At 38.6% G+C, this 17,707-nt stretch overlaps 1 protein-coding gene across 7 annotated transcripts in view; it reads right to left on the reverse strand.

Moving 5' to 3' along the window:
* Window positions 1-17,707, reverse strand: part of DOP1A (DOP1 leucine zipper like protein A) — a 53,885-nt gene that overhangs the window by 6,797 nt on the left and 29,381 nt on the right. For 4 of the 7 annotated variants that reach the window (XM_086482480.1, XM_009961460.2, XM_086482479.1 and 1 more), the window contains 17 exons: window positions 15,707-15,970; window positions 13,012-14,997; window positions 12,800-12,911; window positions 11,653-11,835; window positions 9,209-9,334; window positions 8,736-8,870; window positions 8,240-8,295; window positions 7,634-7,738; window positions 6,443-6,509; window positions 5,984-6,128; window positions 5,666-5,745; window positions 5,016-5,125; window positions 4,707-4,856; window positions 4,091-4,152; window positions 3,308-3,460; window positions 1,942-2,078; window positions 541-596 (listed from right to left, as the gene is read on the reverse strand). In XM_086482480.1, coding sequence (XP_086338606.1) covers window positions 541-596; window positions 1,942-2,078; window positions 3,308-3,460; window positions 4,091-4,152; window positions 4,707-4,856; window positions 5,016-5,125; window positions 5,666-5,745; window positions 5,984-6,128; window positions 6,443-6,509; window positions 7,634-7,738; window positions 8,240-8,295; window positions 8,736-8,870; window positions 9,209-9,334; window positions 11,653-11,835; window positions 12,800-12,911; window positions 13,012-14,997; window positions 15,707-15,970 — 3,927 coding nt within the window. Of the gene's footprint in view, window positions 1-540; window positions 597-1,941; window positions 2,079-3,307; window positions 3,461-4,090; window positions 4,153-4,706; window positions 4,857-5,015; window positions 5,126-5,665; window positions 5,746-5,983; window positions 6,129-6,442; window positions 6,510-7,633; window positions 7,739-8,239; window positions 8,296-8,735; window positions 8,871-9,208; window positions 9,335-11,652; window positions 11,836-12,799; window positions 12,912-13,011; window positions 15,020-15,706; window positions 15,971-17,707 lie in introns of all 7 variants that reach the window. The other 3 variants (XM_086482477.1, XM_086482478.1, XM_086482481.1) reach the window with 2 other exon arrangements.

Below are 17,707 nucleotides of genomic sequence, written 5' to 3' on the forward strand. Positions count from 1 at the left end.
TGAAAAATCTGCCTCTGCTGCCAGCACTGACTGAAACTGGATCATATTGTGCAGAAGGTAGATGGCATAGAAATGGCCAATGAAACAAGAAAAAACTATCTACATCATCTTTATGTCTTTCTAACATAGAAAAAAACCCCACATTTTTATTTAGGAAAAAAAAAAAGTGCATCAGTCTTACTCTAAATAAGTGTGTCATACAGAAAAGCTAAATAGTCATGCCATGCATATTTCAATTGCAAAAGCAGTGTCATTTTAGCCAGGAAGACACTGTAAGAACTAATATACTTGTATGGCGTAATTTACCTTACTGGTTTATGAGCAATCTGACAGTGCGATATTTATTTTTTTTTTTTTTTTTGTCCTCAACAGGTACGTCCCTGGTACTGCAGTCAGATTGAACTGCCCTTTACTTGTCCTTCTCATTTGAGCTTGACAATTCTTTCTAAAGATAAATTATTCTAAAGAATGACTCAACTGCCCAGCAGTGTACCAGGAGACTGTTATAAAATTAAACAAGCGGCAAGTTCATAGGTTTACCTGGAAATGTCTTCATCAGCAGTGAGCTCCTGTTCCATCAGTAAAAACACTTGTACCTGAAGATCAAATGCCACATTTTAATACCATTTTTTATGGACTGTGACTCAGGAAAATGCTGTAGGGACGCTTGAGTAATAAGCCTTAGAGGAACTGTTTGGGGCTTTATTTCCATTCCTGGATGATGAAATAACCCCCTGAACTATGAGCAAACACTGGCACTCTAAAGCTCTTTCATCTCTTACATATAGCCTGAGTAGCACAAAGGCCATAAGAAACTGGCTCTTTTATGTCCAGGAAAGCTCTGAGGCTAATCCCCTCTGCTACTCAAAGGACCTAAAGGAAATGGGAATAAAAATGACGTAACGGAGCAGCTAAGCTCAGGTGTGAATTCCCAGAAGTAACACAGTCCTGTCCACTGAACGTAGTTTCAGGACTGTGGTAACTTGTGTAAAGGCTTGCGGACAGCACAGGAATCAGGGCACCACACTGAGTAGAATGGGTTTCCTCATATTTATACTATTGACAGGCTCAAACTTAAATGCACCTATTGCTAAAACAATGCACTTGATCTTTAAAATACTTTATATAGCTTTTCTCCTTCTATTGCTTAGCTCTGTGGTTAACTAAGGGCTAGGTTAGGTGCCTAGAGATACAAAAACCATCACAGCAGTGATTCTGATTTGCTATCTGTGTTAGCCAGTCCCTTGGGAACTCCTTGGCTAACAGACTAAACAGACTAAACAGACCACAGGATGCACCAACCACACTCCTCCACTCCCATCGCCAAAGATGCAACCCAAAAGCGGGTGTCAGACAGCCAACACTAGAGACTCCACAGGTAGCAGCTCTGGAAACAGAGGTTTATCCTTTCTTGTTATGCTGAGTAAAACAAAAGAAAGCAGCAAGCTGAGTCGAGCCTTGTGTAAATCTAGTTACAAAATTTCAGCCACAACGTGACCTGAATCACCATCAACTGCAATACAACCTGGATTCTGACTCCTTTATGTGGCTTCTCATCCTCATTGCTGGAGGAAGAAGGCTGAATTACCAGGAAAGTAAAAACAGGGAACACTGAGCAGAGCAGGATTGGAAATGGTGTAGAGGGTACACACACGTAGGCAGAAACTCATATAAGAGTCAGTAGAGAGCAATGAGGGCAAATGCAAATTTAATTCAGGAGATATCTGAACAGCTTAAATAGCATGAGCCAAGAGATGTTCTATTTATTTGCAAAAAATAGACATCAGGACTATGAAAATATGTCAGCTTTCAATTTGTGTCCACTGTACATTTACACGCACAATACCTAGAAGAGATTTTCTTAAAAATGTTAAGGAGGAATGAGGTTGTGTCTCAGATTTGCACCAGTCTTCCAAATCTTGAACGCTAACTGCAACTCACCAGTTCAGTGATCATGGTTGGCCAAAGCGAGGTAAGGTGCTGTGGAGACATTCTTAAGAGCAATACTCGGAAAAACAGGAACACTTGGGAATGAAGGGTGGGCACCTGTGGCAAACGGAGACTTTCTACCAGCCTTTCTGAAACAAAAAGCAAGAAGATTTCCTCAGTTCAGAATAATTCCAACTAGCATCTCCTTCCCTCACTTACCCTCAATTATTACTTTTTTTAATTATCTACCACATTGCTGTTTCAGTACTTTGCTACAGTTTTATTCTGTCGAGATACAAAAATAATGATTTTCATCAAGCAAAAACGAACAGCAAGAAACCTCGAAACAGTGCAGTTGCATATTTGGATTAAAGTTCCCCACATAAATGCGATAGTGCATCTGGGAGTTTTGTTCATCTTATGCAGAGTTTCACCCATTACAAAAAGAGGAGTTAACAGATTCCAAACAATGTAACAACAGCCTGAACAGCTAGGATATATAATTATTATTATTATTAAAAGGCTACAACATCATAGTACATGGGATATTACACAGGGACGATAGGCTCTTATTTAACCATAACCACCTCTAAGCATTCAACGTATACAGAGGCAGACACAAAGAATTTTTTCAGTCAACCCACACATGCACTTTGCAGTTCAGACCAGTAAAACCACCTGTTACCTTGAACATAGTAAAACCAGCTACTGACTTGACTGGGGAAAAAAAAAACCAAAAAAAACCCCACACAACACAATTTCGAAGAGTAAATCCTGGAACAAATGAAACAAGAAAGATGATGCAATTTACTTTTCATATGGAGGAACAGGCCAAAGTGTCCACCTTGGTAGCACTAAAAGACAACATATCTAGAAGCTATTGCTGTAACTATTCGCATCATCTTAGATTAAAAGCAAGCAGCTCCCATTCAATCACTTAATGTAAAAGGTCACTGGAAGAGATATTCTTCAGTGATAAATAGGACAGATAAACAGAACAGCAGAAAAAACAGCTAGAGAAGTCAAGAATTCAAAACCTCTTCAAGGTCAGCCTTTCCATTTACACCTAGTTGACAGGTGTTTATCTCTCGGATATTCATGTCAAAACACACATTTGCCATCAACATATAAGATGACAGATCAGTGAAACAATCTGCATAGAAGTCACCTGTTAATCACAAAGACTGTGTAGTTTGTACTTATTTAGGGCTGAAACCATTCTAACCAAAATCTGCAGAAACTTTGCATTCAGCCATGGAAATGGTACCGCACACCGATATCCCAGGGTGCACATTTACCTGCTGTTACCCTTTCATACAAATATTCCTCAGTCAACATCACAGTCCGCAAGTCCACCAAGTGATACATTTTTACTGACCTTGTATGTCTGGAAGGTATTTCTGGTATTGGTCTATCTCACTACTAAAAATTGCAAAAGCCAGTCTCTTCAGGAGCATAGCACGCTGTTCCAGCTCTGCATCTCGGTTAGCAAACAGGTTGAGTGAACTGCTCTGAGCCACAGCCACTCGTGCTGAAAGACAGAATGCACAGTGCACAGACAAACTTCAAAATCTCTGTTCTGTTTCACTTTAAGGCACAAGTAACACTGTAACTGCAGTAATGCAGTTCAAAAGTAGATGTCAAGACGCATGGTCTGCAATTCCTATCTTTAACCACAGTGATTTAAAACACATGTTGAAAGAAAACTTGCAAGTATAGACAAGAGTACCTGGGTTTGGGGGCTTTTGGGAGGGAGTTTAGCCTTTTTTTTTTTTTAAAACACAATTTGCAGGTATAGATGCTCAGAAGCTTGGAAGGTGCAGAATCAGTTTTTCCTTAAGCAGAGTTACTATTAGATCTTAAAAAAACCCAAACCCAAATCCACAAACAAACCAAGAAAAACCCCAACAAAAACCACCCCCACCCGCTCTGCTTAATCAACTTTGCCATACGGGAAAAATTCACTGTGTGCCGGGATGGTCTCAAATTGTCTCACTTCCAGTTATCTTATTTATGGATCTCCAGAAACAAGTAGTTGAAGAAAACATGAAAAGCATTGAAAAAAATCAAAAAGATTGGAATAAATGTTTTCTTCATGATGTTTGTTTCCCTTTTTTTAATGTTTCTTTTGGAGAAAAGTCACTACTACATCAATACTTACTCATTAAATCTCTGAATGTGGTTTTGTCATGTGTCATCAAATTATCCATAATAGCTCTCCAACTAAAAGAGGAAGATTGTACAGAACTCAGAAAAGCAAGAAAAAAACAGGAATTTACAGGAATATTTACAGAGCTTTTTGTGCTCTTTTAATTCAGGGTAAGAATTCTAATCTAAGTTCTTCACTGTGAGGGTGATGAGGCACTGGAGCGCGTTGCCCAGAGAAGCTGTGGCTGCCCCCGCCCTGGCAGTGTTCAAGGCCAGGCCGGATGGGGCTTTGAGCAACCTGGTCTGGTGGAAGGTGTCCCTGCCCATGGCAGGGGGGTTGGAACTAGATGGTCTTTAAGGTCCCTTCCAACCCAAACCATTCAATCAGTCTATAAAACGTTAGCCACTTTTTCCTCATAGAAATTAAATAATCTTGAAATTGAAAAGAGTAGACTTGTGCATAGAAATATACCTTAGGTGAGCAAGTTTCTAAAACACAGACCATCCCTCTATCTCTCTCAACAGATTTCTGTCAGGAGATTTTGGTCCACATTATACATACTCTTGTATAATGGTATATACAAAATTTGTAACAGCCATTGATATGAGTAGGAAAAAGAAAGTCTTACTGGTTAACACACGAAGCATCCATCTGGAAGAAACTAGAATCCATAAAGAGGTCAAATGCTTCCTTTTTCCATGCTCTCCTTGTATACTGATACCCACTAAGACTGCTTAATAACTGGACACAGGCTCGATAGCTGGATGCATTGTGAGCACTACACAAAAAAGGCAACATGACACAATTTTGAATTTTTGCTTTATAGAAAGTTTGATAGACAGCTAATGCTTATCATGCCTCTTTCAACTTAGGTGCCACCCACTAAATTTCAACTGGCTGTAGATCTCTAAGTCAACTCAATAAACTGTAAAGATACCTGTGATTACGGAGGTAGGGAACAACATAGTGCATAATATTTACAAGCAAAGGAATAACCCTCTCTTTTTCATCACTGTAGAAAACCATATCCAAGAGGTGAGCCAAAACCTATAAAAGGAGAGGAAGATATGTCATCATGCACTCTCAAATTGCCTTTTAACTACTATTCAGCATTTTTTTGTATAATGTCCTTTGCTGAATATTCAAGTTTATGATACAAGCAATCAAATTTCAGGTACTACACAAAATCCAGAGTACAAAGATCCCATCACTTTTTAAACAAACTAAGGTAAATGCACAGAAGCATAAGCTCCTCAGCAAAGCAATCTATAGAAGAAATCTATCAAAAAAAAAAATCAAATATTAACTGCAATTATCAACAGTAAATAACATACCAGTAGTAACACACTCAGTTTGCCACCAGAAGTTTCCTAGTTTCCTATACACCCCTGAAAAGTCATGCTTTATGCCTCATCTGTCTCACAGGGTTAGTAACTAAGTTTTATATAGCATTATATGACAGGACCCAGAATTCATTTGCATCAGAGTTTCCTGTCTATCTCTTCCCCCAAGCTTCTAGTCCAAAGCTTTTCACAATATAAAAGTTTATTATAAGACAGTATTCATTACATCTGAGGAGATACTTACCTCAGAAAGTAAGGTCAATGCATGGACACTATAAACAGATGGAGTTATGTTTGAAGTTTCCATTGCTGGAGATAACATATCTAAATGAGGAGATCATAAAAAATGCTCAAAGTTAGTTTTCTTAAGCCATTATTTACCTTACAAGCATATTTTAATAGCATATATTCTGAAGACATACAGACTTTGACAGATACACTGTGTAAGATACTAATGCCTGAAAAATACTGGAGCATTTTTAATATACTAAAGTTCTCCTCTGTGATCATTTTGGCCTGATAATTAATGCTTTGTTTAAAATAAAGATGAAAATTAAAATACCTTCAATATCTGATTCTAAGTTGTTTCCATCAACCATAATCTTAGGGGAAGGCTTAACCTCTAAGTTTCGTCTTAGCCACGTAGTCTGTTCCAAGGAAGAACCAGCAATTGCCCCAATGGCGTCCACTATCTTGTGCGTTACGTCCTGGTAGGAAAAAAACCAAGCATTTTAAGAATTTTGTGCAGAAGGGCTGCATTTGTCATCCTGATGTGTTTTTTGTAGAAAATCTATACAACAAATTATGTATAGAATTGCTTTCCAGTCACTACTGTTCCATATTATTGGTGATCAAGTCCACAGAAAAGGAGATCCTTTTCCAAAGATATAAATAGTACTAAGTCGAAGATACTAAAGAGCCATTTCAGACTACAGAGCTGATACATTAGATAATTCTAGTACATTCAAGCATTTATTGTTCAGTACTTTCAAGAGAGGCATACCTACAACAAATTTCTTACCTGGAGATCCCTTTGATCTTTCTTATTCTCCAGGCTTGGGTTTTTCATAATGAACTCATTAAGAACACTGCAAAAATATAAAAGTAGACATGGATTTTGTTCTCACGATACATAATTGAATAATTTTAAGAGCTAGGACAAATCTGAAGAAATTTATGTGCACGATACTTTTTTACTAAACCTTCAGTCATTGCTATATATCAATATTCTAGGAAACATCCCTTCAAGTTTCTTCAGTTAATTTTAATCATACCAAAATAGCTTAGTAAGAACACATTGTACTAGACTATACACAAAAGTGTCTTTGGAGATGACTTACAAGGGATGATAAATTCCAGAAATTCAAGAAAATCACAGAATGGTTTGGGTTGGAAGGGACCTTAAAGATTATCTAGTTCAACCTCCCTGCCATGGGCAGGGACACCTTCCACCAGACCAGGTTGCTCAAAGCCCCATCCGGCCTGGCCTTGAACACTGCCAGGGAGGGGGCAGCCACAGCTTCTCTGGGCAACCTGTTCCACTGTCTCACCACACTCACAGTGGACAACTGCTTCCTAGTGCCTAACCTAAATCTCCCCTCTTTCATTTTTCAACCATTACCCCTCATCCTATCACTACACCCCCTGACAAAGAGTCCCTCCCCACCTTTCCTGTAGGCCCCCTTGAAGTACTGGAAGGCCGCTGTAAGGTCTCCCCGGAGCCTTCTCCAGGCTGAACAACCCCAACTCTCATAGCCTGTCCTCATGGGGGAGGTGCTCCAGCCCCTGCTCATCTTTGTGGCCCTGAAGCTTTATACAGAAAATCATATTCAACATTTTATTTCTAACACTCTACAAACAGCTTTTACGCTGGGAGCGAATCCTTTCTAGTGGGCTGCAAATTTACATATAACTACGAAACAATCATTGTAGTTATCTTCTAAGGAAAATCAGAAACAAACTTTGAGCCTGAACTGCTCAAATAATCAGTAAGGTAAGATCGTGGCTTACATTATCATATTACAATATAAAATTTAATGTACATAACCATTCCTCAGAGAAGAAACTAATTTGATAAAACCCACAGAACTCAGGCAATAGCTCTATCACTCAAAAGTAAGTGATAGAGATTTGACAACACTAACACTTCAGTATGATTTCACATACTCACATTTCAGCCTATTTGGAAACTACAAATATCAGGAGCACTTACCCAAGTATGAGGAATTGTCCTGGAGCTGGAAGACCAACCTGGATGGAATCTTTCAACAGAAGTAGCAGTGCTGCCCAGCTATCTACTAAGCTGGTCACTGGAATCCTAAGAGAGAGAGAGCAGTGATGGCACTGAAAACAGCATTATTTCCCTCAGGTATTCCTCATTTTCCTTCTACCTCACAATTCTACTGTCAGATACTGTGAATCAGCATTCATGCAGATTCTTTAGGTTTTGGTTTAATATTAGGTGGCTACATCAAGTCATTAAGAAAAGGAGGAAGGCAGAAGAACAGTGTACTCTAAAAATATGCTTTTCAGTCCAAGGTTGGAGTGATACCAATGAGTCACGACACTATTAAGATCACCTTATCCTTGGGCAGGAGGCAGATTTCCTGCAGGATTTTTAGGTGGGGAAGAAAGGTAATGCAGAATTAGGGAACACACAAAATAAATCCTTTTTTTCTTTTTTCATGACACCTAACGTTCAACCATTCTTTCTTCATGATTTATATTACACAGGCTATTTCTCATCCTCAGGATGTAAAATATTCAAACTGTCCATCTGCTTCTTGATGACAGAAAAAATTTTAACTTCTTGTCTTACCTTTGAGTATACGCATAGAAAAACTGCAACATGCAGACTTCCAGTGACAGATGTTTCTAGAAAAAGATATGAGACTTGTGTCACTTGCCAGGATAAAACTGACAATGCTATAATGTTACTGCAGTGTCTGTCTATAAAGTTGTTATTATCTTTTTTTTTTTTATTCCCCTCTTTTCCCCACTTCCCTTTCCCACCTGAAAAAAAAAAAAAAATCGACCTGATGCTACAGTACGCACCTGTTTCCCTAATGTAAGCAGCCTATCCCCACAAAGCATGGTCTTGTACAGAAGCAGAAAAGATTCTGGAGTTGTTCAGTAAATGGTAATGATTTAAGGGAGTATGACTTCCCTCCAAAAGTTCATTCATCTATTAGAGATTGTAAAAATTATCACACTGTACCGCTCAGCTTTGTGAATAAAGTATCCATACCACCAGTGTTCTAAGTTTCAGTAAGAAGACATTAAATAAATCAACAGCATCTCTACAGTTTTCATACCTTGTCCTTTGCTATGGCTGGAGGCTGCTTCAAAACTTCTTTCACTGTTTGTATAACGGTCTCCGTTCTCATAACACTGATAGAGCGAACTAGCTCGACCAGTAGAAGTTGTTCTTCACCTGCTGTAGGAATAACCTGAAAGAATCCAAAGTATGTCACAGACTATCATCGCAGACAATGCCTATGCCAAAATTAAGGCAGCTGGACTCATGGGATTGAAATATTAGTAACTAACAGCCCATCTAGAGATTTGGAGTCACTTACTCTTTTCCTGAAATTTCAGGAAGACTATCCCATTCTAAAATAAGTTGGTAGCTCCCTGACAGTACAGTTGCTAATTAGAAACATAAATAGTCTCCACAATTCATAATATGCGTTTTTTTCACTGGAATGTCTGAATTTTCTCCTTAGTGCTTCTAAAACACTTAAAGCTATTACCACTACTTGAAGTGATCACTGCAACATAGACATACCTTTGTCCTAGAAGTATTTTTATTTTGCCTCCTTTCATTCCATACAAACGCAATAGCAGCCATGAAGTGAACACCATGATTCATTGAAATTGGACCCAAAAGTTCGAGAATCTGCTGCCTCAAATTCTGAAATGTGGAAGCAGAACACATACACCTTTAGGGAAGCACCTCAGCATTATGTTCAAAACAGCTAGCTATAAAGCCATACTTGGACAGTAACTATCAGTAGCTTTTATAAAAATGGAACAATGCACTCAGAGGGTTCATAAAGCTCTATCCTGCACTTGGTACTCTTCAATCATTTTATTCATGTCTAAGACAAGGGAAAATAAAATACACTGGCTAAATTTGCAAATGGTAATGAAGTGGGAAGCAACTGATAGAAAGGTACGGCACTAAAAGTGATCTGACAAACTCAAAAAGCATCCTGAAAAAAGGTGAGCTGCAATAAAGCAGCTTGATCTTTGCACGCAAAGGAAGGAATAAACAACTTCAGTGATTCAGGATGAGAAACTATTTAGATAGCAGTGCTACGGAAAAAAAATCTTGGGATTGTAGTGGATCACAAACTTACCATAATGACTTTACTAAGAAGGGGAAAAGAGCGTTCATAAATAGTAATACTTCATGAAAGACATTAAATATTTCCTGAAAGAAGACACCACATACCACGTCCAGTTTTGGACACCTTGCTTCAAGAAACGTACCACAACTGACAGAACTCAAAACTATAGAAGAAACATTAGTGCTACGGAATATGACCTACAAGAAGGGACAGAAATAGGTTTGTATATAGTCAGGAGAAAAACATGTAAGTGGAGATATAACAGTTATCAAATGTAGTGTGTACAAGGTAATCAGGAAGAAGAAAGGAAGATAAAAGGAAGACAACGTTCATACCTGTCACTGGTAAGCACTGTCACAAATAGTGACGGACTTGCTTTGCAGCAAGTGAGATAAACAGTAAGAAGTAAGGGTGGTGGGGAAATCCTAAAAGGGAGAACATGCTACTCTAGGACAGTGAAATATTCACTGTTGAAACTCTTAATAATGTGGTTTTTAAGCATGTCAGAAGCTACTGAGGCACACTTGGGTCAGGAAACTTATTTCCTGAGCTGTCTTCATCTGTTTTCTGTGACAGGAAGATTTAGGACAAAAATGCACTTTCTACCTGTTTTCTGAAAGCCATTTTTACCTTGGTCAGAGATACTTCAGTGGGAATTGTCTAAGCTTGCAGGAAACCGCTACATACAATCCCAGAGCTTGACTTAGGCACTTGCCAAGAGTGAGGCTGCCAAAGCCCAATCTAGCTGTATTGAAGCTTGAAAAGCCTCTTTACACTTTAGAAACACAATTCTGTAGAGTTCCACTGTTCTGTGTGTTTTTAACCACATCCACCAACCCCAAGGCAGCTACAAAAGCATCACCCGAAAGCAATGAGGTGTAAAAGTAAAATAACCTGTCCTGATACTACATGGAACAAGCTGAATTCAAACTGGATTTTTCATATACAGGACATGTTGAACGTTCTTTTGAATACTACAGCTTGGGGCAAATTAAAGAAAAGCTGGGATGTACAGAAGAGGTAATGTTTAACAGAGTACAACAGTTTATCCTTTTTTCACAGAAGCAGCATTATATCATAGACCATCAACAAGTACAGACCCGCTTCCTTTCAGTGAGCAGGAAACCCTATGGGCAGCACAAATATGACTATGGATGCTGTCTGTGCAAAGACATGGTGTCTTAGATAAGCTATTTTTTATTCCTTCAATCTGAATGACAAAGGTCAAAAAGGATGTAACAGCATCATCACAAATGGTATCCGATAGTATTCAAATTAACTGAGGAAATCTTATTTTAAAACATTTCAAATTTAAACAATTTCCTGTTTAATAAATGTGAAGTATAGGAAGTTTGAATTGCTTCCAATAAGATGTCTAGGCAGCCTACTCAGTATAGTCCTATTTGACCCCTTCTCAGGTTCTCTTCTTTACAATCACTAGCTCACTATCTGCTATGACATTTCCCCATGTGCAGTGACATCACTGTACGGCAATTGAATGAATAAAGGAACCAGTTCATAAGTGTCCAGTAAGTGTTGAGTACCAGACATTTTAAGAGGAGAGCTCTCTTTCGTTCAGATTCCACATTAATACTTTATATCTTTTGAGACACAAGAGTGAGGCTTAATTTTTTTTCAGGATAGATTTAATTTTCTTTGTAGAAAGCAGAGAGGTGAGACTTTGTTGTTTTGAGTTTATACACTCAAGTTTAAAAGCAGATTCAATACCCATTTATGAAAGCCTTGTTTGTGGGGTGGGCGAGTAGATGAGGACAAAGGTATTAATACACAATCTACATTTAAGGGAATGGAATTGGATTCAGTTTGACAAAGTTATTATTGAACAGCTCAAAGGATAACATATCCCTGGTATTCTGACCTTTGTTGACCCAAGATTAATAGTGGTAATGGATGCAGCAGCAGCAGCAGTAGTTTTCTCTGAAGAATCTGCAAGGTGAAGGATGCTCCACAGCAAGGTCACGGAAGACATGATCATATGCAAGATAGACAGGATCCCATTGCGTGCTTCAATCAAGTGCTTCTGATCTACATTCACCAAAAGCTAGTGGATTTGAAGGGGAGAGAGGAGGAAGAGCATTGAATATCTACATAAATAGCATAAGTAAAATAGTATAAATTGAGACTTAATAGACATGGAAGCTTTCAACCTTAACTCTTTTTCAAAATAGTTTTTCAATAATTGTTATTGTATGTACAAGTTTTGAGTCTACTAAAAATAATAAAGAAACTTTTGACTCAGTTGCACAATATCAAAAGTATTCCAAACACATGAAGCCCCATGTCTACAGAAATTGATTTTGAATCATCTGCCTACACCTTTGCAAAACAATTATTTCAGAATTTTAAGTGTAACTAATACTCTAGGCAAAATTATTTACTTGCATAGACAACATACTTTTCAGGTACTTTTAAACAAATGGAAGACAAAAGGGTTTAAAAAAAAAAAAAAGCAACAAGATTGCAGAAAGAGCAGGACAAAAATTTTCTTGCAGAATCTGGGCCAAATTCTTACCAGGGACTATGCTCAGAGTATCAGATCTAAAAATATGGCTTGACTAAAAAGACAATTTGTGAATATACAGAAGGAGCAGAACGGAATGTTTTGACATATTGCAGATGAACACAGTCCAGCCAGAAAGTAACACGATAAGCATCAGTCTGGGAAGTTCCCCAAACAAAGCCAGCTCTAAAAGTGTCATTTTAGAGGTCTGAAAGTTAAGGAATTCCTACTTCAGTTATTTCAGGGTAACAAAAAACAAACCACAACCCCCAAAACCCAAAAAAACAAACCAAACAAAACAAATAAAAAAACGCCTAAGAGTATTCTCTTAAAAGTATAATTAGTAGGAAATTGTTTTTCTGTTGAAGATGTGTATGTTATCAATAAAAAACTAAGACAATATATTTGGTATTTTTGCCACTCAGATCTTCATATCTGCTAATATAATCATAGTCCTAAAAAACATGTTACTGCACGGGAAACTCTCAAGACACCCAGAGTTTACCTGATGATACTGCGTAGATGGATCCAGGAGGCAGTAATGAATTATTGTTGTGATCCCTTCTAATAAAGTAAGAACCATATCTGGGGGAGTAACTGATGCCATCCAGAGAGGCCTAAAACAAGAGATTTTCTTGAATGGGTTAATCCGCTTGTAAAGTAATTCAACACAACCAAATCTGCTTAAAAAGATTATACACCTCTACATACACATACCTAATATCAGATAATCCTGTTTCATATTTATACTGCTGAATTAAGTTATCCAAGTTCCTGCAGAGCTGAAGAGTCACTGAAACAACCACCCTTTGAAGAACTTTCCCCATGTAAGGCAACGTAGAAGTGATAAGGCCAATCCACTGGGGATGCATTTTACAGGCACAGTGCTGGTGTAAAGCTCGTATCACTGCGCAGAGAAACATGCCTTGGCAGGTTATTGGCTGGGAATGTAAATACTGAAGCGAAGTCATCGGCTGCTGGGGTCCAATGTGCTCCAAGTCCGTTACGACAAAGTCAAAGCCTGTTTCATTTTCCTCAGGCACAGTCATTACTCTGTGTTCCAGCACAATCAGCCGTTGAAGTACTTTCAAAAGCTGTGACTGCAGAGTACTACCATTGTCAAATTCATCTTCAGAAAAATTTATAAGGCTGTCTTCAGAGAAACCTTCTTCTACAGCAATTATGTTTTTTCCAGCCATCTTTTCACTGTGCCATTTCTGTGCACTGAAGATAGAAGATAGCAGACAATGCAGGATCACCTTCTGAACCTTGCACTTGGACAACATGTCCGAAATAAAACTAGGGAAGCCCTTTGCAGAGCTTTCTATCACTTTTGCCAACTCAGCAAAGAGAAGTGTCAGAATTTCTATACTCATCATTTGCATATTACGGTTTCCTATTAGATCTTGTGAGGTTACTTTAACGTGAGTTGGATAGTGGCTCCGCATATAGTATAAACACAAGGAGATAAGAATTTCTATGTACATAGAGCTCCGGAAGTTATGGTTAGAATCAACTGGGATGTGACTATAGAAATCCTTGCCCATAACAGATATTCGATGCCTGGCTAGGAGGTTCTGGAGCAGTGAAAGCTGAGGAGTGTATGCATTGTTGACACTGGTAGTGGAGATAGCACTTACAAAAGCTGAAGGATTTGTTTTCAGAATTGCTTTAATTGCAGAAAAAGCATACAATGTTCTTGAAGAGTCATACAGCTGGAGATAAAGCAGCACGTGTTGATACAATGGATGGATATTAAAGTTGGGAGATTTTCGCATTCCTGGGGAGCCCACATCACTTTCTATTTCTGAAATTTCTCCTTCTCCACAACTGTACCAGTTTTCTAAATCAAGACCATCACTAAAGAAGACGTTTGTTTGTTTAAGCTTTTCTGTTTGTGCTTTCTTCTTCTCTTCATCCTTCTTTTTGGCTATTTTCACCTTAGGTTTTGCACCTGGTTGCTTACCAGCCTCTTTAACAATTGTTTCTTTTTCTGACAATTTTTCTGGTAGCTTTCCTTTAAAGCTGAACTGAATACTACTGTGGCTTCGCTTTCTGGACTTTGATTCAATGGAAGCAAGAGTAAGATCAGAGAGGGACTGCTGGCTTTCTGCAATACAGGGTGAAGAGTTATTTCTTGACATTTCATCTCTTAAGCTCTCAAGGCCAGCCTCAGTTGAGGCCGATAGCAGTTGGGAGCTGTCATTACTAAGCAAACTACTCTGGCTACTTTGAATATTTTGATCTTCATTTTTTGTCACCTCTACAGAGTTCTCCAAAGGACTGAAACTACATGAAGTATCCTCAGACTGTAGGCTATGTTTAACGGGTTCAGCCTCTTCTCCAAGACCGCTTACAACTTTGCATATGAGATCTGTAACCACTTGTTGCACAATTTCATCAGGTGAGTCTTCTCTCAGAGTCTGAGAGCTATCTTGAGCACTCAGGCTTTCTGTTTCCACTTCATAACTGATGTTGTCTCCAGTAGATGACTGAGAACAGCCAGAATCAGAACTCTGCAATATTTCAACCTGATGGTCAGGGAGGTCAAAATCAGACACAACCATTGGTATTGTCTCACTACTGGTACTTAGTAAGGAAAGCCTGTCACTCAGAGGGTTGACAGTCAAGCTGAAGTTCTCCATTTCATCCATAGCAAGTTGTTTTTCATTGCCTTCTTTAGGTATAATAAGTTGTCCTTGGCTTACAGGCACATGGGAAAATGCTTAAAGAAAAACACAAAAAAAAAATTAGTATTTCGTTTTTCAGAATAAGAATTTAGAATTAAAATTTAGAATTTAAACTATTATCGAGACTTCAAATTATAAAGGTATAGTCAATAGTGTCTCTCCACTTCACAGCAGAAAAAAAATGTGAATATGCAAATAACACATTCACATAACCAAAGCAAGATTAATTTAGCAGTAGACCTTAGCAAAACAAAATTGTCCCAGGAAACCTTATGCAGTCTCATCTGCTTGTGTTTTCATAGAAAAGAATTATCAGTATGTTACTAAAAATACATAATACATGCAAACAGCTTCAAACCTTATCAGTATGTTTGCAGCCAGCCCCACACCAGCGGTCCTAATTCATAAAAGCATTTAATTTCTTGGTTAAGCATCAAGCCATATTCTTAAGTTCTACTGAAGTTCAGTAAGACATAAGAAAATGCTCCGCATCAAAATACCTGCCTATCATCTTAATTTCAGAACAATAAAACTTCAATGACGCTTGGGATACCCGAACTTGAACTAGAAGAAACATGCACAAATGCACACGTAAGCAGCAGCTAATCCAGCTTTCTGTTTTGCGAGTTACCTTTCAAAAATTTCTACTACATTTTATATGTTGCATGCAAAAAAACAAACAAGAAATTAAATAAGAAACTTCCTACAGTCGCCTTGTGTACATACCATCAGTACAGCTAAACTTCGGCGTAAAGTGCTTTTCACTTTCTTCTTCAGGCTGATAGGGAGATTTAGTCCAGTAACATTCAGCCTGTACGCGCTGAACAGAAACTCGTTGAGTTTTTGGATGGAGAAGCAGTAGGAGCAAAGGTTCAAGAACCCTTGCAATATCATGTCTTTGAAGCACTTGATTTAACCAGGCTTGTCCCACTGACCATGTAGAACCATCCAAGCTATTAAGGCTGTCCAGCATGATAAACAAAGATCTAGAATAGAAAGAAGAATGAACCCAGCACAATTTCTACACTACTCACAGAATAATCCCATTTTAATCTGATATATGATAAATTCCAACATGACAGTACATACTGCAGTGTCTTCTCCATATAAAACAGTGTTTTCTTTGGAATCCAAACTTTGCAACCTGAAGTTTTATATTTTAGTCTAGCCTAATGATGAAACGGCCAGGAAGAGCTAGTAAAAAAGTCAGTCATTTAAGATAGCTGCTCTAATAGTAGCAGCTGTATAGTCAGTTACAGCATTTTTACAGCTACTAGCATGACAAGCTTTGGTTGCCTACTAAGGCTAGCACAGTACAAAAAGATAAAACTTTAAAAGCCGCACAGAAACATGGGAAGGAGAAGAAAACCTATTCAAAGACCTTTTCTTCAAGAACAGAGAGGAGAAATACACTCAATTCAGCACTTCCTACTGTCACTATTTTCTTCTTTTAATAGTTTTAGCCTTTAGAATCCTTTCCACGCTTGGGCTCTGAATTTTAGCAACTGTTTTATATTCTCCAGTAGTACATGTTCATAAGCTCTTAGCTGTATGTACAGAACTTACCACCACTTCTGCAATGAATGTCAGTATCAATCCAAAGAAACCACCTTTTTACTCCAATTCCTACAGCTAAGTATACATTAGGAAATTTAAATAAGCGCTTTTCCCCAACATTTGTGCTAGCTGAAGAAGACAAGACTAGTTCAGAGTCTGGATCACTCATTTTTTTCTAAGAAGGTAGTCTGATATCAGAACACAAAACAGAAATCCTCTGCTGCTTGCCATACATGACATCTTACACAAAACACAGATTCAACAAAAGAACTTTCGTATCTTAGTGCTTACTTGTAATTTTGGTGTTTAGTTTTCTTAGCTTTACTGTCACTTTCCATTTTCATATAATCCACTTCTGGGTTGATTTCTCTCTCCTGCTTTTGTTTTTACCAAATTACAGCAAGAACTCAGATACTATGTTTAATATGCACAAATATACTCCACTCTGCTCTTTTGAGACCCCACCTGGAGTACTGTGTTCAGCTCTGGAACCTCAGCACAAGACAGACATGGACCTGCTAAAGCGGGTCCAGAGGAGGCAATGAAGATGATCAGGGGGCTGGAGCACCTCCCCCATGAGGACAGGCTGAGAGAGTTGGGGTGGTTCAGCCTGGAGAAGGCTCCAAGAAGACCTTACAGCAGCCTTCCAGTACTTCAAGGGGGGCTACAGGAAAGGTGGGAGGGTCTCTTTATTAGGGAGTATAATGGTAGGATGAGGGGTAACTGTTTCAAACAGAGAGGGCAGATTTAGATTAGATATTAGGAAGCAGTTCTCCACTGCGAGGGTGGAGCTTCTCAGTGCCCAGAGAAGCTGCAGCTGCCCCCTCCCTGGCAGTGTTCAAGGCCAGGCCGGATGGGGCTTTGAGCAACCTGGTCTGGTGGAAGGTGTCCCTGCCCATGGCTGGCGGGGCTGGAACTAGATTTTTAAGGTCCCTTCCAGCCCAAACCATTCTGTGATTCTGTGAAATATTTTAACCACAGTGACAGTCAATGAATCATATGACTATTCCTGTCCTACTCTTTACAGCTACCAGAAAAATTTACAGCGTACATAACCATCATTGTGAAAACAATTTTGTCTAACACAAATTCATTTCTTGTCCTCCTTCCTTGCTCTCACTGTTACACCGTAGTTCTCCAACATCTAAACACTCTAAGCTACCAGT

Source organism: Leptosomus discolor, chromosome 2, assembly GCF_034619465.1.
Source record: "Leptosomus discolor isolate bLepDis1 chromosome 2, bLepDis1.hap2, whole genome shotgun sequence".
NCBI lineage: Eukaryota > Metazoa > Chordata > Aves > Leptosomiformes > Leptosomidae > Leptosomus > Leptosomus discolor.